This window comes from Periplaneta americana, chromosome 9 (genome assembly GCF_040183065.1).
Source record: "Periplaneta americana isolate PAMFEO1 chromosome 9, P.americana_PAMFEO1_priV1, whole genome shotgun sequence".
In the NCBI taxonomy this organism is placed as follows: Eukaryota; Metazoa; Arthropoda; class Insecta; order Blattodea; family Blattidae; genus Periplaneta; species Periplaneta americana.
In genome coordinates this window covers 14,336,905-14,362,357 of record NC_091125.1, presented here as the reverse complement: position 1 = coordinate 14,362,357, position 25,453 = coordinate 14,336,905, and the positions used below count along the sequence as shown (strand labels likewise).

Below are 25,453 nucleotides of genomic sequence, written 5' to 3'. Positions count from 1 at the left end.
TGCAACTAGTCAAATGTTACTTATTACTTACTTAATTACTGGCTTTTAAGGAACTCGGAGGTTCATTGCTGCCCTCACATAAGCCCGCCATTGGTCCCTATCCTGAGCAAGATTAATCCAGTCTCTATCATCATATCCCACCTCCCTCAAATCCATTTTAGTATTGTCTTCCCATCTACGTCTTGGCCTCCCCAAAGGTCTTTTTCCTTCCGGCCTCCCAACTAACACACTATAAGCATTTCTGGTTTCAGCCATACGTGCTACATGCCTTGCCCATCTGAAACGTCTGGATTTAATGTTCCTAATTATGTCAGGTGAAGAATACAATGCGTGCAGTTCTGTGTTGTGTAACTTTCTCCATTCTTCTGTAACTTCATCCCTCTTAGCCCCAAATATTTTCCTAAGAACCTTATTCTCAAACACCCTTAACCTATGTTCCTCTCTCAAAGTGAGAGTCCAAGTTTCACAACCATAAAGAACAACCGGTAATGTAACTGTTTTGTAAATTATAACTTTCATATTTTTTGATAGCAGCCTGGATGATAAAAGCTTCTCAACCAAATAATAACAGGCATTTCCCATATTTATTCTGTTTAATTTCCTCCCGAGCATAATTTATATTTGTTACTGTTGCTCCCAGGTATTTGAAAATTTCCACCTCTTCAGAGCATAAATTTCCAATTTTTATATTTCCATTTCGTAAAATATTCTTGTCACGAGACATAATCGTATACTTGGTCTTTTCGGGATTTACTTCCAAATCTATCTCTTTACTTGCTTCAAGTAATATTCCCGTATTTTCCCTAATCGTTTGTGGATTTTCTGCTAACATATTCACTTCATCCGCATAGATAAGCAGCTGATGTAACCCATTCAATTCCAAACCCTCTCTGTTATCCTGGACTTTCCTAATGGCATACTCTAGAGCAAAGTTAAAAAGTAAGGTGATAGTGCATTTCCTTGCTTTAGCGCACAGTGAATTGAGGAGCGTTTTTGCAAAAGTCGATAGATGCAGAAATCAAGATTTTACAGAAATTAAGTACATTTTTTAATTTAAAGACAGAAATATTTATTTTACAACAAAAATTTTCACAGGAAGCATTCTTTGTTCTGAGGCAATGAAAGTAGGTTTGAAAAATATAAGCACTTTTTTGTTATTACTTGTCAGTTTTAGGAGCAAAATATAAGAATTTTTTCAAAAGTCGATAGATGCAGAAATCAAGATTTTACAGAAATTACATTTTTTTAATTTAAACATACAAATATTTATTTTACAACAACAATTTTGACAGGAAGTATTCTTTGTTTTGAGGCAATGAAAGTAGGTTTGAAAAATGTAAGCACTTTTTTTTTATTACTTGTCAATTTTAGGCGCAAAAAATAAGATTTTTTTCAAAAATCAATAGATGCAGTCTATCTTCATATGAATCTCATTACAACACCAATAAAATTGAAGAAAATTATTAGTGTCAACACAAAAGTACAATTTTATCACAGAATTCTAATGGGACACATCTGCTAGAACTGTTGTGTAGAAGAACTTTGCCTCGCCTGTTACTTCGAAATACTGCATGAGTTTCTTAATGTCATTCTTTTTTTCTTTTGACACCATGTTGACTTCTGAAATAACAGGGGAGTTTAACACACTACCACATGTTTTAATTATTTGCTTTAGCACACACACTGCCACTGGACACGCTGTGTAGCCTATGTGTTTTGCACAGTAACAGAAACATTACGATGTTTTTCCAAAGTTTTACTGTAAGTGTTCACTCGCTGCAGAGACATCTTAAATGGTAGTGTCGATCTTAACACCTTTTGAGCACTCAATTTTAAGTCCTTGTTGAGATTTTTGACTGTGCCATGATTTTCTAGTATGTTGTGGTAGCCGTTGGGAGTGAGTATGTCTTCCGTTCTCCTGTAGTCTTTTTCTGTTCTTCCGAAAAAACGATCTGAAGCAATATACGTAGCTACGACCGCGTATCGGAAAGAAATGAAGAATGCGAGTAAAAATACTGTTTTGCTCCGGAAAAAAAAAAAACCATAAGAATTGTCATCATAATGCTATTCTTGTTCTGACTGGCAGAAGAATCAGAAAAGAGATGAATGGTGGAAGGAGTTGCGAATTTTTTTTCTAGATTAAAAAAAACTAGCAATACAGATGCGACTTAGTTACATCCCCTTGATGACTGGGTCTCCAGCCAAATATAGAATGAAATGTCCTTAATTTCTTGTCTTTTTTAATGTATCATAACACGTAGGTTGTACAGCCATACTTGTTTTGCGTAGAACACTTCGCCCACTGATAATTTCGGCAGAGGTTGATTTTGTTGCAAGTCAAAACATATCTTTATTAATTCTGGATTATCATCTTTCATAATTTTGTAAAACTTGTCTGCACGAAGTTTATGTGGTCTGTATTGGGTCCTGAGTTCATTTCTTTTACCAAGTCTGTCTCTGCCTTTATTTGGAATAGGTCTATCTTGCAGGTTGAGCAGGAATCAGTACAGGGAGTTTTAAATGACAGGTTGAAATAAGTGTAAAATATGTTTATACTTCGAGAGTGAGTAAGTCTCAAGTAGTCCAAGTTTTTTCTTTTTTCACAGAAATATGGCCACATTTCTTTTTATAGAGTTTTCTGGAGGCAGATATCCCTTACTAGATTTTCCCCTAGTATAGTGGCTCTCTCTGCATTTGTACATCTTTATGTAATTTTTAACTCCTATTGTAAGATTCTCATACTTTTTACCTGAAATATTTCCTCCTCTATTTTCCCTTGGTGACTGTCCTGTAGAGTAGAATCTATTTGCCAGAAGAGACAATCGGTCCTTCGAGAAACCAGTTATGCCTTGGAAACTTGACGCACAAACAGGGATTATCTGTCCATCTGTTTTCCTGATATGTATTTAATTGACACACTTTGTTTTCATCTCGAAGACTCGATATTCACCACCCTACGCTTTGGTGATGTGATGGTCATGAACTTAATAAGTAATTTGTCTTGATTTATTTTGCATAAAATCTTAAATTTATTGTGAATGCACTAATGTCATCCAAGGTTAACTCTGCCACTTTACACTGCTTACTTCATTTAGTTTATGGATTGGAGGAAGAGTTTGCAAGTCCATGAGAGCATTTTATATTTGGTTCATGCTCCTTCGTTTTACGCTTCCCTGTACGAGGACTCTTCTCTTTAGTTCTGTATTTCCTACTATTCACTACTCCTTGAATCATAATCATTTCATCTCCTGGATCCATTATTCACACACAGAAATTAACTAGAACATCAGAACATTGGAAAATGCTCTCACTTAAAACTCATCTGAAGTCATGTGTGAATGAAAAGTATTTCACTTCATATTCGCCACTTCACTGTCAAGTTGAGTGGGAGAAATAGATAAATAGTTTTCGCCTCAGTAATTTACAGTTATGCGAGAAATTCTAGACAGTGAAGCTTTAGTTTGGGGAGGGAAATCAAATAGCTTCTGTCTCAGCGATTTACTGCTAGGTGACAAAATAATAGCATTCCAATTCTGTCGGCAATCCTAATAAAATTAAATTGTCTGAAATACTATGCTGAAAACTATTTTATTTGACCCTGCACATATTTCAAATAAGGACTCGAACATCTATCGAGTTTTGCTTTAACTAAGCGACAGCATCTATCGAGTTTTGAAAAAACCTGGAAGGTTTGATGGTCTCTACACACAGTATGAATCAAGTTTTGCTAAATCCGAGTTCATAGGTCGATTCCGAAGCTAGAAAACATACGATATCCATATATAACTCATTTTCGAAAATTTCTGCATCTATCGACTTTTGCAAAAACACTCCTCAATTGGAAACACATCTGACAGAAACTGACCTATACGGACTCAGCTGTACGTTTTATTGAGACACATTTTAATTAATCGAATTAGTTTCTTGGGAATACCAAATTCAGTAAGAATATCATATAAAACTACTCTCTTAACTGAGTCATATGCCTTTTTGAAATCTATGAATAACTGATGCACTGTACCCTTATACCACATTCTACTATATACAGTCACGAAGCTTAGTTTTGAGGGTGCTAGAAACAATAGACTGTGACGGTACTATTTTGCATTGCCTGTAATGAGGCGATATTAGCGATCCTAGTGGTGAGCAACTATCTAATGTTTGCATATTTACTACGTATTGAGCTTCGCGACTGTATATACTAGACTGTGCTTATAATCTCATTTTTTGTCCATTATCTGTCGAATACAAAATATCTGATCAATAGTTGATCTATTACACCTAAATCCACACTGATGATCCCCAATAATTTCATCTTATATTACTTACTGTTCATATATCCGTGTAGTGATATTAAATGTTATGATAGAATGATGGAGCATTATATTTTGTTAATTCACAGAGTGTATAATGGGTTATGATTATGAATCAAATTTTCGTTTATTATACTGGGTGTTCAGTTCAAAGTGTGTCATGGCTCGCTGTATGCCGTCATATGGCTAGTCGATGAGCCTAGAGAATTCAATCTCCCTATACTTGTCAGAGGTGTACTACCTATGTGTCAGAGAAGTTGCATAGCATGTACGGCGTTCATTCTGAAGAGTACTTACTGATATGTACGGTAATGCCGGTAGTGGCAGGAATGTGAATTGTTTGGAAACATGTACTGAGGTGGGTTTTTTCTTACTGTCGGGATATGGGGAGAGGGTTAAGATGATTTCTTTTGACATTAACTTCGACGGTCAACATGGACATGGAGCATTTGATTTGTATTGTGGAATGTTGCCATACTCAACCGATGATAACAAATACCCTGCGTACGACTTGCCCGCGCAAAACACAGTTCGAAAGAGTTTATGGTAGCACACAGACAGTACAGACCGCCATCTGTTGCTACGACGTTCAAGTTATATCGTACACGTTCTCAAGTTCAGATTGAATGCCTTGATTAATAGGCAACTTCTCTGACATAAAAGCTGAAACTTGCTTCAAATCGCTGACTCACAACAGTGACGTCATGACACACTTTGAAATGAACACCCAGTAGCACCAGTACCATGTCCTAAATATTGTTTTGTTATGTAGAATTCTTCGGCACTGTTTATTAGTTTATTGTCTGAACAAGATTTTAGGATTTTTAACGTGTGTTTGCTGTGTCCTAATTCATGACCAGTTTCTATCAAATGAGTAGCATATTTTGATTTCTTATGGTTATTTTTAAAATCAGATATATGTTCACCATATCTGATTTTAAATCCTAAAATCTTGTTCATACAATAAACTAATAAATAGCTCCGAAGAATTCTACATAACAAAACAATATTTGGAACATGGTACCGAACTATAATAAACGAAAATTTGATTCATAATCATAACCCATTACATACTCTATGATTTAACAAAATAATACCATAACATTTAATATCACTATAGATTGACAAATCGAACTGAAACCCTGACCGAGTTACTACGTGAGCACTGGCTGTCTTGGGGAGGAGCAAGTGAGGAAGCACGGGGGGAAGGGAGAGAGCACTATGCAAAGGTCCACTCACAGTTTGTCAAACCTGCTAACATAAGTATTAAAAGATTGACTAGTTGCCTGCAATGCTAGCATAATGGAACCTTCCTAGCCGACAATCGAGGCAAAAATGAAGAATCCGTTATTGTGGTAATACTGGAGAGTGGTTCTTCTATTGGTCGCGATGCCCACACACACCCTCTCAGATATTTACGTGGTGATTGGTGACTGAATGACGAGGAGCGAGGGAGAGAGAAGAAAGAAAGAGAGAGAGAGATTCCAGAAGTTGGCGTGTTTTACAGGGTTTCACTTGAAGTTGTCAAACTATACGTGGATGTACGAACAGTAAGTAATAAGTAACATCTGGTTAGTTGCATACAAATGCACAAACAGACACCTACATTCAGCTCTGATCATCAATATGTAAATATTGATATAAAAAATAACAATCCTAAAGTCAAACTCGTGTTATTCATTAGTATAATATCAAATATTTGTTTTCAGATTTTGAGCATACGATGGTAATTATATGACCATTGTAAAACAACTTATCCAACCCATCGTTACATCATACAACATTTGACCACAGTTGAACAATCTTGACTCAACATTTGGTGATACTTCTGTGTCGTGTATACACAACACTATATAACAAACCATCATTATTTTGCAACTTAAGTAGAAAGTTCACACAAGTTTAAAAACTGAATATTGACAATCTATACCATTCTATTGGCTTCATCACATACCCATTAAATGGGACTTTTATTAATCCTTTAAAACAGTGTCATTTACATTAAACATTAACAAATATGCAACAATTCAGTACTATTTAGCAGTAATGTATCTCTATGTACACAAAGTATATTAAGCATTAACCAATGCATTTTCTTGATAAAGTACTTAGGATACAAGATACAGCCATTCAGGGATGTTAATAATGATTCTTCACAGTACATTTTAATATACATTTGTTTCAAGTGCATTTCAACACGTTCATTTGTGCACACTATATAATATGAGATTTTCTTCATACGTTATGTATGATGTTAAACAGTCTTGTACATTTTATGTACTTGATTTTAGACATATGATATTTTAATATTGGTTTACCTGATGATGCCCCTTGGAGTGTGAAAATGTTCGTAAAGTACAAATGTAAATATACAAAAGAGTGATATGTAACTTGTTTTTGTTTAATGTGTTAAGCCATAAAGATTGGAAAAAAGCTTTAATATATTGATATATGTAACAGTAAGATCGGCTTATCTGATTAGCACAAATGAATTGTAAATCACAAAAGATGCATGCGAATATAATGCAACAGCAATGAGCAAAAATAATAAAATAATTAATAAGAAAAAATAATATAATACTAATAAGATGGGAGCGTTAAGCCTGGCAGCTCCCTTGGTGTTATACATGCCAGCACTGGGTTTCGCCTTCTCTCTTCCAATTCTTCATGATCATCATTCATTCTCTACACTTCACAGATGTACATCATGGTTCGCTGAAGTGGTGTGAAACTTGAAAATGGTCACAGTCCTGCCATCTATTCGCAATATGCGCAACCCTAATCACGCATGTGAAAGTGGGTAGGCATTGAATGTACACAAACATAATTTACAGTACAGTACAGTAAACCTGCGATATCAAGTCTGAAATCAATTTATTGCTCTTTTCTCCAGAATAATGTCTATATTCGTCTTTGTGTTGTGTCTTATAGAGACGTTTGACATTGCTTTCTTTTTTTACAAATAATATGTTTTTTTTTTTTACATATTAAACAATACGGTAGCCTACTTACTGCCATGTTCAGTACATAAAAACCGAACCTCCCATTCCTCATTGAAAGTTTTGTTGTATGCTCACTTGCAGTCTGTCTTGTTTGTAATATTGTACGAGGGATGTTCCAAAAGCAAGTTTCATCATTTTTTTTTTTCACACAAACTTTATTGCCAAATGAAAAAATACACCATAACGTCATGAACTATAAACCTTGCACTATTTTTCGACATAGTCGCCACGGACATTGAGACATTTGTCGTAGCATGCAATCAGTTTGAAGAAACAGGTGAAAGTCTGATGGGGCAAGATTGAGGCTGTAGGCTGGGCGATCCAATCTCTCCCATCCGAAGCAACGAATGTGATCTTGTGTGAGCCTTGCTGTGTGTGGTCTTGCGTTGTCGTCCAGGATCACAACACCTTCACTCAAGAGCCCTGGTTTCTTTCGTTGAATGGCGGACCTGAGTTTGGTGAGGGTGTTGCAGTAGCATGCCGCATTGATGGTCCCTTCATGGAGGAAATCCAGGAGAGTGACACCTTTTGCGTCCCAGAACACTGTGGCCATAACCTTTCCTGTGGAGGATGTCACTTTGAATTTTTTCTTCACTGGTGAAGTGGGATGTTTCCACATCATTGAGGCGGCCTTTGTTTCTGGGGTAAAGTGGTGCACCCATGTCTCAATGCCTGTGACGACTCTGAACAGGAACTCATTTCCCTCTCGCGCATACCGCATCTTGTGATCGAGGCTTATTCCCATTCTTGCACTCTCTGCAAGATGGGTGCCGAGAAACCTGACCCCAGATCACAGAGTGCAAGAATGGGAATCAGCCTCGATCACACGATGTGGTACACGTAAGAGGGAAATGAGTTCCTGTTCAGAGTCGTCACAGGTGATGAGACCTGGGTGCACCACTTTACCCCAGAAACCAAGGCCGCCTCAATGACGTGGAAGCATCCCACTTCACCAGTGAAGAAAAAATTCAAAGTGACATCCTCCACAGGAAAGGTTATGGCCACAGTGTTCTGGGACGCAAAAAGTATCATTCTCCTGGATTCCCTCCATGAAGGGACCATCAATGTGGCACACTACTGCAACTCCCTCACCAAACTCAGGTCCGCCAAGAGAATCTTGGACGACAACGCATGACCACACACAGCAAGGCTCACACAAGATCACATTCGTTGCTTCGGATGGGAGAGATTGGATCACCCGGCCTACAGCCTCAATCTTGCCCAATCAGACTTTCACCTGTTCCCTGCATTGAAAGCCGCACTTTCGGGACATCACTTCCAAAACAATGATGAGGTGGAGCAGGCTGTGTGACAATTCCTTGCATCGCAGGGCACTGAGTTTTACCAGAGTGGTCTCTTCAAACTGATTGCTCGCTACGACAAATGTCTCAATGTTGGTGGCGACTATGTCGAAAAATAGTGCAAGGTTTATAGTTCATGATGTCATGGTGTATTTTTTTATTTGGCAATAAAGTTTGTGTGAAAAAAAAATGACGAAACTTACTTTCGGAACACCCCTCGTAATATACTATACATCTTTTCTTACTGTTATAGTAGCAATGTGCCTAAGGCAAGAAAGCTTAGTGCCCAGGGAAGGAACTTAAAGAAGCTCACTCTCTGAATTACTAGTAAACATTGCATCCCTGCTCACATCAAAGAAAATAAAGAGAAAAATAATGATTGAAGATTCTCTGCAGTAGCATGGCCTTCTATAGAAAGAACTTTATCCTGGAATTTCCAAATTTCAATTAGAGCAAGTTTGCTCTTAGTAAAGGACGTAGAATGTACTTCTTATCTAAGTAAATTGATTTCATATAAAAGGAAAAATGCAATTTTAAATGAAATATTTATTAATGATATGAGTATGCAACTTACAATCTGTTGAAAATATTAGTAGAGAACACAATTTACGTGGTGTGACTGCTCCCTCTTTACACTCTTCTGAAGGGAAATAGTTTTATTAATTGTGTTCAAATGGAGATTTCACAGGAGTTTTTTTTTTTTTTTTTGTAAAATTATATAAAAGTGTTATTTAACTAATAGATTATTAGATACTAAACTATTTCAAATGTGTCTCTGATGCAATTTATAAATAAATATCTCTTATAGCCACAGCTATTACTGTTTAATTTTTTTTATAATTAAATATTATGCTTTTTATTGAACATGACTTTGCAATTATCATATTTATATTATATTATATGGGCCGGCACTGAAAAGTGGTAATTATTATTTCTGTTTTTGATCATTTTGTCCGTTGGAATGAAGGAAGAGTGACAATAACTCACTATTTAAAATACTCGTGTTTGTGGTAAATTATGTTGATATAATCCATGAGGAACAGGCAACAGATCAGTCTTTAAGATGTACTGCAGTACAGCTGTTTTTTTTTTCTTTTTATCGTATTTGCATAAAGAGTGTATTGAACATATATTACAGTGAAAACTTCTCTAATATCTTAACTTCTATATGACAAATACAAGTAGTAATTTTTGTTTTATTTTTTTAATTCTCTATTTTATTACAGAAAAAGCAACATAGCAAAACTTTCAGTTAGACCACATGAACTACCAGAAGGTTCTCCCATTGCTAGTCAGCCACCGGTGACAGGTTTTTCGAAGGCTGGTTTTGGGAGATTAGATGTGGGACATGGTGATATGTTATGGGTAGGGGGATTGCCTTCAACATCAATTCCTGGACCACCACTTCTGAAAACAAAAGACGTTGGACTTGCAGGATGCCTACATAGGGTAGTTCTGGATGGACAGGCAATTGGATTATGGAATTTCGCTACTCAAAGTGAGTCTGGTTGTGCTGCTTGCATACAGAGGTGAGTATTTGTGAATTTAATGGTCTATTGTATTTGAGACAAAGAGGATGAGCCAAGTGGAGTCTTGCTAATATTATAGTACAGTATTAATGAAATTATTTCTTCCAAGGTGTGTAAACTTCTTTGCCTTAACTTTTCAAGTAATTACATATTCTCTTTTCTTTCTTTTGTCACTCTTTTAATTTTGAATGTCATTTCCTAAATAATAACGATTCTTAAACATGTAATGTTCTTTTTATTAGTAAAAACATTACTTTTTAAAGCTGTTTTGGTATAGTTGCTCATCATCGGTAATACCCATCCAGCTATCTTTCTTACAAGACTGGAAAGCAACATGGTTTAACCACCAACTGTTGCTAGCAATAAGGGAGAGAGTCTGATGAGTTTTGATTAGGACAGATTTTTTGTTATGCGTCACTATTCCTAGCATTGACAGGATAATGATGATGATGATTATGATAGTGGTGGTGGTGGTGAGTTTTATATGGTTGGCAATGACTGTCGATGACGGCAGTGACATTGGAAAATTGTAACAATTTCTTCGTGTGCAGCTATTGATGGAAGTATCTTAGCAGTACCATCTGTGCCAATGATAGCAATGGTAGTAAAATTAAATAAACATGAATATGTAGGAAGTACGAGTATAAATTAATTTAAAGATAGACGCATGTCATTGCAAAAATAAAAATTAAAACAAGTTAAACTTTTTATATTATGCACAGACTCATTCTTCTAGAAAGTCCCTCTCTTATCTGAAATGTTTACAATTCACACTAACTCCAGAAACATCAGTTAACAAAAATAAATTATTAATAGGTCTGAAAAATTGATATACCTATACAACTGTTAAATTCATGCAGCCATCATAAATCACTGTCACAGAAAAGAAAACAATAAGTCTGACGACAATACGACCTATAGCTGCACACTGACTCACTTGAAGCTATTGACTGTTACGATTCTACGATTCCACTGTTGTCACTTTCCTTTTATTAGTATAATGTAGCTTTCTGGTCACATGCTAATGACAATCTTTCCTTTAATTGCTTATAATGCTGATTTTGTAGATAGTAACTAATTAACTTCTCTGACTATCATTTAGTGCCACCATGGTGGTCTAGTGGCTAGAGTGAATGTGGGTTCGGGTTCAGTCCCCGATTTATAACTTGTGATGGGCAAACCCATATTCCAGGTAACACAGGGGTTTTCTCTGGGAGATCTGGTTCTCCTGTGGCATCCCAAAATATCTCAATCATCATTTCGTCTTCTCGCGGGTGTAGAGTAGACCAGAAATTTTCTTCAGTTCCATATTCGCGAAATTTTCTACTTCATATAAGCTGCTTCTCCTCTGATCGCCAAGATGAGAACATCTGCAAAGGCTACCACTTTCGTTCTGTTTACAAAGTTTAGATTTAATAGTGAATTATACTCGAGGTTCCAAAACAGTGGTCCACAGCAAGAGCCTTGTGGGCAGTCTCTACAAACGACTCTTTCTATTACTACGGTATTTGTAGACATGATGTCAGTTCTCTGACAGTAGTAGTTCTTAGCTAGGTTATAGATGTATCTGGAGCAATTGAATTCATTTAAGGCATGGAATATTGCTGGCCACCATGCTGCGTCGAACCTCCCTTTACATCGAGGCTGACAAGGGCTACTATTTTCCCTGTTTCCAAAGATTCCTCAACAAAGTCTTTCAATGTCATGGCTGTGTCTGTTGTGCTCTTTTGCAGAGTGAATCCAAATTGATTGCTGTTTAAGAGGTTTTTTATATATATATATATATATATATATATGTGGAGCATTATATTGTTTCCAAGGATTTTTTCCAGTACCTTACCTCCAGTATTTATTAAACTGATTGGTCGGAATTTCGAAACAAGTGCGCTACTTTCCTTTCCTGGTTTTATTATAGGTACTGTGTATGTATGTATGTATGTATGTATGTATGTATGTATGTATGTATGTATGTATGTATGTATGTATGTATGTATGTATGTATGCATGCATGAATGTATGCACATTTTTTGAGCAGCATGTTCCATTAAAACGAGAAGTAATACTACATGCCTAGGTTTACCTTCAAGTACATTATCGATTTACATTATATATTATGTTGCTATTCTAGGTTAAGTGTGGATTATTGTAGTGCATCTACGATGTGTAACTGTCAAGATGATATTGTTACTTCTTAGTCTAACTTATTTTCCTATTCCTAACTTATGAAGTACTAGAATGTATTGACATACTCTAGCATTTAAATATTTACAGTATTTACATATTTATCATCTTTTTGATGAGCTTATTTTCAAATAAATTATATCCTTTAATATTCTAGCTTATTTACAGAATATAAGTAATTTATATTTTGGCTTTTATCACTTAATTCTGACTTTTAACTTTTTTATCTTTTCAAATAACTTATCCTTATATACTAGCCAGCCTATTGTAATTGTTCAAAGTTTATACTATTTGCAAACTTTATAAAATATTTTATATAACTTTTCACTAATTTTGTCTTGTCCACAGGCCACTTTCCACCACATTTATGTATAGACTGGATTAGTGTTTCTCTTTCCTTTACTAATTTCATACAGTCATAAATAATATCATCCACTGTCTGATCCCCATCCCCACAAACACATGTTGCACTATTCTTGAGTTTAAAGCAATGAAAATATGCATTGAGTCTTCCGTGTGTGGTCAACAGTGTCGTCAAGTTTGGAGTTACTTCTATCTTCAATTTCAATCTATCTTGGACACTAGGGAAGAACGCCTTGGTTAGAGTACCTTTGGAAGTAGTTGACCATTCACTTTCCCATTTTCATTTGGATATGACCGCCAGCTGGTTCCTTACTTCACTCATCGGGACCTTGTCATAACAGATCTGTAGATCGACGTCACTCGCTGTCTGCTTTGCTAGACGATCTGCCAGTTCATTACTGTAGTTCCCTGCATGAGCCTTGACCCATCTGAAGTCCACTAGCCATTTGTCATTCTCTACCGCCGTAGATTCGTTCAGATGCCTTCAATTAGATTGTTGTGGTTGCTTCCATTCCTTAGAGAGTCCAGAGTAATTTTATTGTCAGTGTAGATTGCTATTCGTCTTTCGTCTAATGGTCTTTCACTTATTGTTCTTAGTCATTTTATATTGTGTAACGCTTTCATGATAGCAAGTTGTTCAGCTTGGTTGTTTGAACATTTGTTCATTGCTGTGAAATATTGCTACTCCTGCTCCAACTCCACGTTCACTTTTACTGCCATCTATATATATTTCATACATATATTCTGTGTTTTGTTCTGTTTCTTTTATGTTGATGAGTTCTGCAGGGAGTGTCCAGTTCTTGTATTGTATTAAGTAGTCAAGATTTAGACCATCGTACTTATGTCTTGTTTTTGCAAAGTAAAAGTTTACTATTTCTTCTATCTTGAACAAAATGGGAGTGCTTCATATGAGGTGGTGCAAAATGCCTTTGCAATAGAGTCGGGCAAACAGCCTCTTACTCCCGCTCGTCTCGTAGGCGAGACTGGCTGGCCGATAATGCCAGTTCCGAGAATCGTATTCTCGAGATTGGCACTCTCAGGAACGAGGAATACCGGGTCCCGGCCTGTTATCGCACGGCCGACTTATCGTTACGAAATGCATACACTGACTGCCGGCTTAATTGCCGCTCATCACTGAAATTCGTGACTCTTTCTGATAAATATTAATGTTCATGAAGTAATTTAAGAAGGCACAGCAGTGTGGTATGCAATAATACAGCACATTATGATTGTCGACATTCTTACAGAAGGCACACTATTTTAATGAACTACTTATTGCCTTTCTGGAGAAGCAAAATAATGCAGCACTTTCAGTCGTTACCTAATCCTAAGCTAGTCTAAAACAATAACAAGTTATGGTTGGAGCTATGATATACTTTCTCGCTATCAGCATTTCGTTGACATTGCATATTTAATCATTCGATAGTGTTTTGTATACGCTATAGTAATGGATAACACACGACTGTATTATTATATTGCGCGTTCACATCTGGATGTTTCGTTGTTATGCAACGGCATCTTCATCAGCATGGGTAATTATTGTGCTGTGTAAGGACGAAATAAAATAATTAATACTTATTTATATTATTATAAAGGACCAAAGACTCTGACAAAAGATATTTTTGTTTCCCAACTGATAAAATGCTGCATGTGAAATGGAAACACTTTTGCAAGAGGAAGGACAGAATTACGAAACAGAGTAGATCCTTTCACAAATTGATCATAATTACTTACAAATGCATTTTAAGGAACCCGGAGGTTCATTGCCGCTCTCACATAAGCCCGCCATCGGTCTCTATCCTGAGCAAGATTAATTCAGTCTCTACCATCATATCCATTTTTATATTATCTTCCCATCTACGTCTCTGCCTCTCCAAACGTCCTTTCCCTCCGGCCATCCAACTAACACTCTATATCCATTTCTGGATTCGCCCATACATGCTAGATGTTCTGCCCATTTCAAACCTCTGAATTTAATATTCCTAATTATGTCAGGTGATAGTACAATGCGTGCAGTTCTGCGTTGTGCAACTTCCTCCATTCTCCATCCCTCTTAGCCCCAAATATCTTCCTAAGAATCTTATTCTCGAACACCCTTAACCTCTGTTCCTCAAAGTGAGAGTCCAAATTTCACAACCATACAGAACAACCGGTAATGTAACTGTTTTATAAATTCTAACTTTCAAGTTTTTTGAGAGCAGGCTGGGTGACAAAAGCTTCTCAACCGAATAATAACAGGCATTTCCCCTCTTATTTATTCTGCGTTTCCTCCTGAGTGTCATTTATATTTGCTTTATCATAACAACAGAGAATAAAAGAGGGTTATTATTATTATTATTATTATTATTATTATTATTATTATTATTATTATTATTATTATTAAATTACTTTACGACGCTTTATCAACTGCTATAGCTATCTAGCGTCTGAATGAGATGATAATGCCAGCGAAATGAGTCCAGGGTCCAGCGCCGAAAGTTACCCAGCATTTGCTCTCAGTGGGTTGAGGCGAGAAACCTCAGCCAGGTAAAGGCTGGTTCACAATAAACCGGGAACGGAAACGACAACGAGAAATAATCTATACTAATAATAAATCTGTAAGCGAAATTTTTCTGGTAATTTTCGCTTTTCCAAAAATAATTGGTGTTAACATATATAAATAATTAATCATCCTGAAACCGAAAATCGCTTTTTTGAAATTTTTGTTTGTATGTCTGTCTGTCTGTCTGTCTGTCTGTCTGGATGTTTGTTACCTTTTCACGCGATAATGGCTGAACGGATTTCGATGAAAATTGGAACATAAATTAAGTTCGTTGTAACTTAGATTTTAGGCTATATGGCATTCAAAATATTTTATTTAAAAGGGGGGGTTATAAGGGGGCCTGAATTAAATAAACCGAAATATCTCGCTTTTTTGTGAAAAATGTTACATAACAAAAATTTCTTTAAAAACGATTTCCGATAAGTTTTATTCCTGGCAAAATTTTGATGGGACTGATATTTAAGTCTGTCTGTCTGGATGTTTGTTACCTTTTCAGGCGATAATGGCTGAACGGATTTCAGTGAAAATTGGAATATAAATTAAGTTCGTTGTAACTTAGATTTTAGGCTATGTAGCATTCAAAATACTTTATTTAAAAGGGCGTTTGTAAGGGGGCCTGATATAAATAAACCGAAATATCTCGCTTATTATTGATTTTTGTGAAAAATGTTACATAACAGAAGGTTCTTCAAAAATGATTGTCGATAAGTTTTATTCCAGGCAAAATTTTGATAGGTCTGATATTTAAGGATATAAAAGAGTTTTAAAATAACAATACAATACATTTTCACCGCCGCCTCAGATTATAGCGTCGTTGTTCCGTAACTGCTATGTGCAAACTATTAAATTTTTTAGTAGGAAGAAAAACAAATTTATTCGTTCTATGGCAGTAGTGCATAGGAGATCGTGAATTCTTACATTTTTACACAATCAACTCTATTAATTTGGAGTGATTTATTAAAGGATGCATTCAAGACTAATTTAGAAAAATGTTAAACGAGTTTTATTTGCACCAAATGTGTGGTCTCTGGACCAAAATGATAGCATTTTAATTATTTAAATACAATTTAAATTAAGTAACATATTAAACGATTTATTCTTCTATCAAACAGGAATGTTCCCTGGACCCAATGTTCTATTTTAATTATGTAATTACTTTATATTTATTTCTAATAAATGCAGCGGAGCGCACGGGTACAGCTAGTGTTAAAACAAATGTATTTAAATGTGAACATTCACAATTAACGAGAAGATTGCCGGAGCCCGGAAACGGGAACGTGAAAGTTAATTGTGAATGCTCACATTTAAACGTATTTATTTTAACAATATTTCCGTTATCGTTGTCGTTTCCGTTCTCGGTTTATTGTGAACCAGTCTTAACTTGTCCCAACCAAGATTCGAACCGGAAGCCGATCGTTTCACAGTCAGGTGTGCCAACCGTTACTCTACAGCGATTATTATTATTATTATTATTATTATTATTATTATTAGTATTATTATTATCATCATTATATCATTATTATTAGTATTACTGTTATCATCATCATTATCGTAATCATTAGGATGATTAAGATTATGATTATCAGGATTATTATGATGGTTATTATTTATTACTGTCTTGTAAGTTATCATTAGGTACAAGTATTAGAAATCTGATTAATTCTTAATTTGTTATTCTCGTTCCTATAACATAGGATAATTATTGTAAATCATATAGGCCTATATAATTTTATATTGTAACATGGCTAGAATACAATAATCATTGTTCTGTAACAATAATTTATAACGTGCACACCAATAGAAAGTGTAGTTTTCTATAGTATAGGCTGGTTCACAATAAACCGGGAACGGACACGAGAACGGAAATAATGTTAAAATAAATGTACAGTATTTAAATGTGAGCATTCAGAATAGTTAATTGTGAATGCTTACCTTTAAATACATTTATTTTAAAAATATTTCCGTTCTAGTTCTCGTTGCCGTTTCCGTTCTCGGTTTATTGTGAACCAGCTTTTAATATTTTCATGTTTCATATCATTGTGTTACAAACAATTTTTTTATTTAGTTGCTATAAAAGATAGCCTAATTACTATAAAGTGTAAACCATCTTGGACTATATAGCCTCATTTTCAACTACCTTTATTAAAATACCAATTAATACTATCCGTACAATAACGAGTTTTCATGCGTTGAAGGGTTCCGTACAGATTTTACGGAACAAACGTTTGAGTCATGAGTCCTGCGCTAACAGGTTAACTCGCCGTTATTCGAGAACAGGTAAAAATTTTGAGTGGCCATCACTTTTAAAAGTAATTTCCATCCTTTCTCAACATTTCTCTCGCTTTGACCCCCCATCTAACGTGAAAAACACTATTCTGAACACATCAATCTCCATCGAAGTTAATATTTTTTTTCTCACTTTCCAAAAAATATTTTCAGTTCGATTTTTTTCCTATGTTTTCCTTAGACATTGAGCTATCAATTCAAAAAATTACAGCACGATTGATTAAGTATTATAGGAGCTACGACATGATATATATTTAAAGAACCGGGAAATGTATAAGCCAATGCTTCCTATAGGAGTGCGGCCCGAGCGATATCGCTTGCTTATCAGTACTACAGTCCCGTCTAGACCTCCGAGACTGTCGGGAGTGATCTAGTATCAGTAATCTCGGGACCAAGAGAATCTCGTGTTCTCTATCAATGAGTCATTTGGCTACATTCGGTACGCGCGCACTAAGCGAGACTGTGGAGATTACGCAACCGAGAACGGGCGATAATATGAGGCAGTCTGCCCGACTCTACTTTGCAATACGTATGTTTATTAGCCTCTACACCTGGTTCAGTTTTTTGATGTTGTAATTCCTCTCCAAGGCATCTATCCAAACAGGAGCCCCATATGATAACAAGGGCAGGATTTCATCTTTAGGATTGCATCTTTATATATGGTCCTTAATGCTTTGTGTTTAAGACCCCAATTTATCTTAGCAGTTTTGGAGAGGGCATTAATCAGGCTTGTGCACCTTTCTGTCACATATTTAATATGTTCATTGAATCTGAATCTCTTATCAATGATGATTCCTAGATATTTAATCTTGTTGCCTTGTTGTAGTTCCTTGTTGGTGAGGAAGATGTGTATGTCTTTTTGTTCCTTGCGTTTCCTCATTATTAGTATCATCTTTGACTTCTGCTAATTAAATTTGATTTTATTATTTATAGTCCATGCTGCTATCTTTTTCATTTCAAGATTGTCATAATTTTCAGCTTCCAGAATCGTTTTTCCCCTTGTTATTACGATAAGGTCATCTGTGAATGCTATTACTTTTTTGTTTGCATTGTACTCTAGGCTGAGTAATGAGTCGTACTGTACATTCCAGAAGAATCCCTGTCCGCAGCACGATCCTTGAGGGCAGCCTTTACTTAATTTCTTCTCGAGTTTGATGTTGTTTACCGCTAATACTGCTGCTCTTTGGCTGAAATAATTATCTGTAAGTTTGTATAAGTTACGTGGACAATGGAATTTCCTCGAAGTTTGCGTGATACTCGGCCACCAAGCTGAATTGAAGGCACCCTGGATGTCAAGACTAACAAGCACTAAGTACTGGTTTTGCCTTAGACTTTCTTCTACACATTCTTTTAGTACCATTGCAGCATCCATAGTATTTCGTTCTGCGGTGAAGCCAAACTGATGATTGTCGTTCATCAAGTTTTTTGGTTTGATATGATGTATTATTCGGTCTATTAGTAGTTTTTCGAGCATTTTCACACTTGTATTTAAGAGGCTTGTCGGTCTAAATTTTGTGACCTCTATGCTGGTGTCTTTATCTGGCTTCATAATTGGAAGTAATTTTGCTTTCTTCCATTGTTCAGGAAAGTAAGCTTGTCTGAGGCAATTATTGTAAATAGCTGTCACATATCTCGGTAATGTTTTGGCTACTTGAAGTAAAACCTTGCTAGTTATGCCGTCATCTCCTGGCGATTTATTCGGGTCCATTTTTTCAATAATTCGCCTGATTTTTTGTTGTGAGAAGTCGACATCATCTTGTGTTTTTAATAGTATTCTGTTTGTCTCTCTTACTTGTTTATGGTAGTTGTTGTCAGCTGCTTCCTCATCTTCTGGTACGAAATAATCTAGCATGTGTTGTAATGTGTCTTTTAGACTGGATGTAAGAGAGCCATCAGGTTTTTTTAGAGTTGTCAATGGTAAGGGTTTTCTTGTTTTCCCAGATGCTATGCAATAAACCTCGTTCCATGGATTACCTAATGGTGTTAGACTACAATACCGTTTCCAAGAGTTAATTTTTTCCTTAGTCATTGTTCTCCCTTTTGGCTTCCAGATGTTGATTCCTTCGTTCTTCTCTTAAATCTTGGTTGTATTTAGTTTTCTGATATTGCCTTCTCGTTGCATTTGTTCTCTTCCGCAGAATCGTTAGCTCGTCTGTCCACCATGGAATTGTTTTCCTATGAGTTAATTTTCGTGCTGAATTTGATGTTCTAAAACACATTCTGCATACTGTTGTGATGACTTCTTCATACTCCCATACTAGTTTTTCTATATTGATTTCTTCGTTGGCAATTCTGCTTAGTTCCTCATCAAGGTCTTTGGTTGTGTTATATCTGCTTTATTTTGTATTCGTTTCTTCATTGGCAATTGTGCTTAGTTCCTCATCAAGGTCTTTGGTTGTGTTAATATCTGCTTTATTTTGTATTCGTTTTGAAAATTCTCTTAGTATCTTATTACTGAAATCTTCGAGTTGGCCATCTTTCATTATGTTTTCCTCATTATAATATTTATTATTGTTTATATTGAAAGTAATAAATCGATGGTCTGAGCAACTTTCTTCTTCTCCACACTTCCATTCATTCACTTTGGATACTAGTTTGCCATTTGTTATTGTAAGATCAAAATTGCTCTTTCCTGTGTTGCTCTCAAATGTGGTGAATTCACTAACTTCATTCATTACATATAATTGTTTTGAGCTCAAATAGTCTTCAACTTGTCTACCTCTTATGTTAATATTATTGTCGTACCATACCGCTGACCTGGAGTTACTGTCTATGGATAATATTATTCCAACATCTTTCGAATCTGCTAATATTTTGTCCAATTTTGCGAAGTCGTTGTTGATATCTGTTGTAATGTCCATGTACATGCTAACTGCGTAGAAGCTGAAATCATTATGTAATATTTCTACAACAGCCACAAATCATCGTCAGATAGCTGATTTAGTAACACCCCATCTATTCATTCATTTGCAAGAAGTATAGCCGCTCTTATTCTGTTTTCTCCTTGTGAGAAGATTCTGTTCTTGGCACTTTGTTCTGTAGAGTGTATGGTTCCTGGATAAATGCAATTTCCGCATTATTTATCTCCATTATGTGCATAAGATTGCTAGTAGCAACTCTTTTGTGTTTTAAATTAATTTGTAGACATTTAATAAGTTGTGTATTCTGTCTGCGACTATTGTGTTGCTTCAGTCTATTGTTTGATCTATACCCTCGACCATTATAGTTCACCGAGCCACTGGTAGATGTAGCGAGCAGTACGCTTTGATTTGTTGGACTCTCCATTTTAATATTCAGTATTTTGTTTGTACTTCTTAATCATTGCTTGCATGTATGGGGAGTTTTTGTCAAGAGATGAATGTTTTTCATCTACTTTTTCCATATTGCATTTTTTAAATGTCTTACAATTAGTGCATTTATATTTCTCTTCCTCTGCCTTGCATTCACTCAATTTGTGGCTTCCCGTGCAGAGTGGACATGTTTGCTTACCCTTGCCATTTTCTGCTCTGTGATTATATTTGCTGCAGTGATAGCACCTGTTTACTTTTATATAATCGTCAATGCTACATATATGCCAGCCCATTTTGATTTCTTTTGGACCAGAGTTCTCCAGCATTCAGGTTTTACTTCGATTACAATATTACGGACATTTATTTTAGTTTTGAAGGTGAATCTAGGTGTCAGTGATTCTTAGCTTAGGTTCAACTCAGGGTTTTGTGATGTTATAATTCCTGCAGCATTCTCCACAGTAATATCTTTAGGAACATTAAATATTATCACATTGGGATTTCGCAGTTGGGTGTGTTGACTTCAATCTGTTTGCCACACTTCACTTCAATTTCTTTACTTAGCACTTCGATATCTTCCTTGCTTCGGGATTCTAAAATTAGTCTTCTGTCTCTCAGTGCCTTCAAGGTATTAACTCCAACTTTCAGTTGCGTTGGATTGATATTGCGTTTCAGCAAGACTTTCATGGCTTCTGGAGATTCGTTATGTTTTGATTTCAGAATTAGTTTGTAATTCTTCTCGTAGCTAACCTCAGGTCTATCTGTTGATTGTTTCCCTTGCACTACTGATGCGTAGCAATTCCTTGTATGTATGTATGTATGTGTGTGTGTGTGTGTGTGCGTGCGTGCGTGCGTGCGTGCTCAGTATTACTGTTACGTATCACAAAATAAATGAATAACTAAATGAACCTCAGCACATCTACAATTATTTAAAAAATCCTACAATTTTCAAAAATTTTAAAGAAAATGTAGTTGGCCCAGTTTTTTTGCAGGTGAGTGTATTGTAACCTTAAATTCAAACAAGAATGTAACTTTTATTCAAAGCAACAATAATCACTTTCTATAATTGAAGGTAAACACTCCCGTCAACAATGGGAATTCCACTCCACACAGTAACACAGTATTCGTTATTGCACTCCACAGATGACAATGACAATTTACTTGGATTATTGAGAACAACAATGTACTGCTAATCTTAACTAATGTTCACAAAGCACTATTTATAAATCAGAACTGTCAGTTCTCAGTTCACAGTTCGTTTGCCTTGGCTAGCTCAGTCACTCGAGTTCACAGTATCTCGAACCCCAGACCTTCAGAGACAGTCCATTGAACTTCGAACTCAGGTCCCCCAACTGCGGTCCACTGCACTCAAACTCAGGACTTCAGACGCTCACACAGCTGCGGACACACTCAAGTCGAACTCCGGTCTCGAAGCTGGCATCACTGCTACACAAGACAGGCTGCTTGCTGTCCACCGACTATAACAACAACTGCTCTGTTCACTTGCCTCTCTTCTTTTATAACCAAACCATAGTTTCCAGAGAGTACGATGCTGGAAATTTCTATGGATGTCCGGAAGATGGCACCTCTCGAATTCTCTGGATTTCTTCCCTCAGTCGCAGGGGCATTACTTCTCTCCTCTCTATGCCACAACACATGCCCTAGGAAGCAGATGCGCGCGCAACTTCATTTGTCGCGTCACCCGATCCTTCCACGTGCGCTCTGCCCTCTGTGGGACGCATGATCGAGTCTCGATGGGGCTGTCACAATATATTAAAGAACAAAAGTACGGTATCAAAATAAACTAACACATTCTTAGCAAAATATTATGCAAATACATTCACTGATAATGTTTATTTATCGTACCGAGAACTATATTCAGCAGCCTTATTTCGATCCTTTGAATCTCCACTTCTCTTGTAATACTGAAATTGAAAATAGGTCTCTCTTTTTCGAGGCGAATTTGGGGTCTTCAATTTGTTTTATTATGTTTTCCTTTCTATAGAATAAAATGTCTTCCATTTCTCGCCGCCTCAGTAATTGTTGCTTCTTACTATACATGAAACAACAGCTCCATTGTTCTTCACTTCCAAAACTTTTCCTGACCACAATTCCTCCTCATAAGTAACTACAATATAAATATGTGCCTTTAGCATTAATTTAACAGATTTCGTCTTCTTTTCCATATCTGAATCAGTGTCTGTAAATATGGAGAGAACACCGGAAACATCATAATCTGAATCCAATTCAATTTCATTGCTTTTATAGTCACTTACAGGGACAGTTGTTTTCCTTCTACCCTGAAGTTTTCGTTTTACAGCACCATCATTCATGCTATACTTGTTTTTTTGAAAGATGGGACATGACAGTTAAGCGGCCGAGCTTGAAACTATAGTGCCATGTTGCCAATATAGACTACCACGCTGTCAGCTGATGGTAGCTAGCAATTGTTGTTAAGATGGCTGACGTTAAAACATTCATTGACAATTGACGCGAAGGTAAGAAAACAATACAAAAATCGACAGAGAATCAAAGACGAAACGTGCCAATGCTAGCATTGTGTGCACAATAAATGTAGCCAAGAGAGCTATTAAGCACTCACCATATGAAAACTAAGTTTGGCAACTCAACCGTTGTTACCATAGCAACAGGCCTACCACGCTATGTGACATTCAGTTGTTTTTTCCGATCGCAATGCTCCTGTCATGTCCCAAAAAAAAAACAAGTATAGTACCAGAGTCATTCCATGTCAGACCGGACACATTTTTGACCTCATATTTTTAGAATTATTTGAAAATTTTTTTATGCTTTCTCAGGGTAAAAATAAGAGACCCATATTTTTTTGTTGGCCCCAATTCTGATTATTTTGAGATATATACATCATCAAAATTATTGAAAAATTGCACACATTGACATATATAAATATTAGTTTCTCCCATTACGTGTATCGTATGAAATCGAGGTTAGTCTCATTTGGAAGGTTAAATATATGGCTTTTAGCCTGTGTATATTCACTTTCCGTTTTCATGTATTCACAGTGCTTTATGCCATAATTATTATATAAATCTTGATATTCATAATGTTCGGACACTTAGAATACCATTTTTAAGTTATCACAGTGTTCTCCATTTAATTATCCATAAGTATGCCAACTTTCGTAGTGGGAAAGCAATAAATGACAGAGTAAAAAAATACTAAAGAAATACGCGCACAGAGCTCTGTTGCGCTAATCTGAATCCCTTGCAGCACCTCGCCGCCACACCGTTAAATTGCTGAAGCCTATAAACTGTCAATTACTGCCTTTGTCTGTTATCACCACACTGGCAACTGCCAGTCATCTTTGTTTACGTCTGCAGAAGCTTAGCTGTGATATGTAATAGTTAAACCAGGTCCAAGGCAGAATGAATTCTCTTCAGTTTGTTCTGAGATTTTCAAACGTTCGGGCATTAATAACATAGTACTATAGTATTACTGTGAGTGTGTATGGCGTAGTTTCTCTTGTTTTTAGATGGTGCAATTACTGTGTAACCTAGTCACAATGAATAATGTAACACAACCTAGACATTATCAGTGTTTTATTCTTTCAAAATAAGCAACCACAGTCGTAGTTTTTGCGAAAGGGAAATTAAGGTACATGACTTTCAACATGTTTAAAAAATTGAACATGCAACACATTAATTTGTCATACAATCTTAAGATTTGTGAAAATTGTCGTAAGAAAATTTTGTTAATGTCAGATATTGGTGAATCAAGTGCCGTTCAAATCATCAGTGTTAATATCTTAGCCGTTTGTAGTGTCCAGTAATTCGAGTAATTCAGAGGTGTCAGTGACGGACATTGTTGAATGGAAGTATGGTGTCAATGGGGGAAACACCAATTCAGAAGAAGAAATTATCACAGAAGAAGTATCCCCAACAGAAATATCAGAAAATAAAACAAACGCTTAAGGAAAAGATTTTTCGCGTTGAGAAAAAGTAGAAACAACACCAGATGAGAAGAGTAGCAGTGACATAATTAATAAGCTAGCAGAGTGTTTCAGGAACACTATTCACAGAAAACTTAAAATTCAGATCTTAACTATATTTGAGGACTGGCCATACAGTAAAATTAGGGAACACTTTGTCTATGTGTGTACTCATCATGAGAATGTAAAGTTGTTAATTACTGATGGTGGAAACATTGCGAAATTGACAGCCAATCTAGAACTGCCACTGAGAAATTACAAAGATCTGATTTCACAAATTGTATGTAACCCTGCATCCCCTGATTGTTATTTCAGAAAGTGTAAAAATTGTCCATCAACAGCAGACTTAATTCAATATTTACAGGAAGCATTTCAAACAGAAATGATAGATGTAGTCAATTACAAAGAATGGGTAACTATTGACCGAACTAATTTAGAAATGTTGCACTCTTTAGTAGAAGAATTTTTAGATAAAATTTCGACCATATTAGAAGCGCTAGCTCCTCACGCATTCATTGTTTAGCAGCAAATTGCGTTTCTGGCAGAAAAGAAAGAAGGTCTGCAGGACGGTGAATGCCTTGTAATTTGTGACTTTTCCGAAAATTATGCCTGCGTGATTCAAGACTCAGTACAGGGTGTTCATTGGAATAAAAATCAGGCCACACTCCATCCCTTTGTAATTTAT

The 25,453-nt window shown here is 36.1% G+C and overlaps 1 protein-coding gene across 7 annotated transcripts in view; it reads left to right on the top strand.

Annotated features, from left to right (window-relative positions):
* The window catches only part of wb (wing blister), a 1,096,738-nt gene that overhangs the window by 959,488 nt on the left and 111,797 nt on the right, over positions 1-25,453 (top strand). For all 7 annotated transcript variants that reach the window (XR_011333780.1, XM_069834429.1, XM_069834431.1 and 4 more), the window contains one exon: positions 9,843-10,145. Coding sequence is in view for 6 of the 7 variants with exons in the window: in XM_069834429.1 (XP_069690530.1) it covers positions 9,843-10,145 (303 nt within the window). In the remaining variant the exon portion in view is untranslated. The remainder of the gene's footprint in view (positions 1-9,842; positions 10,146-25,453) is intronic.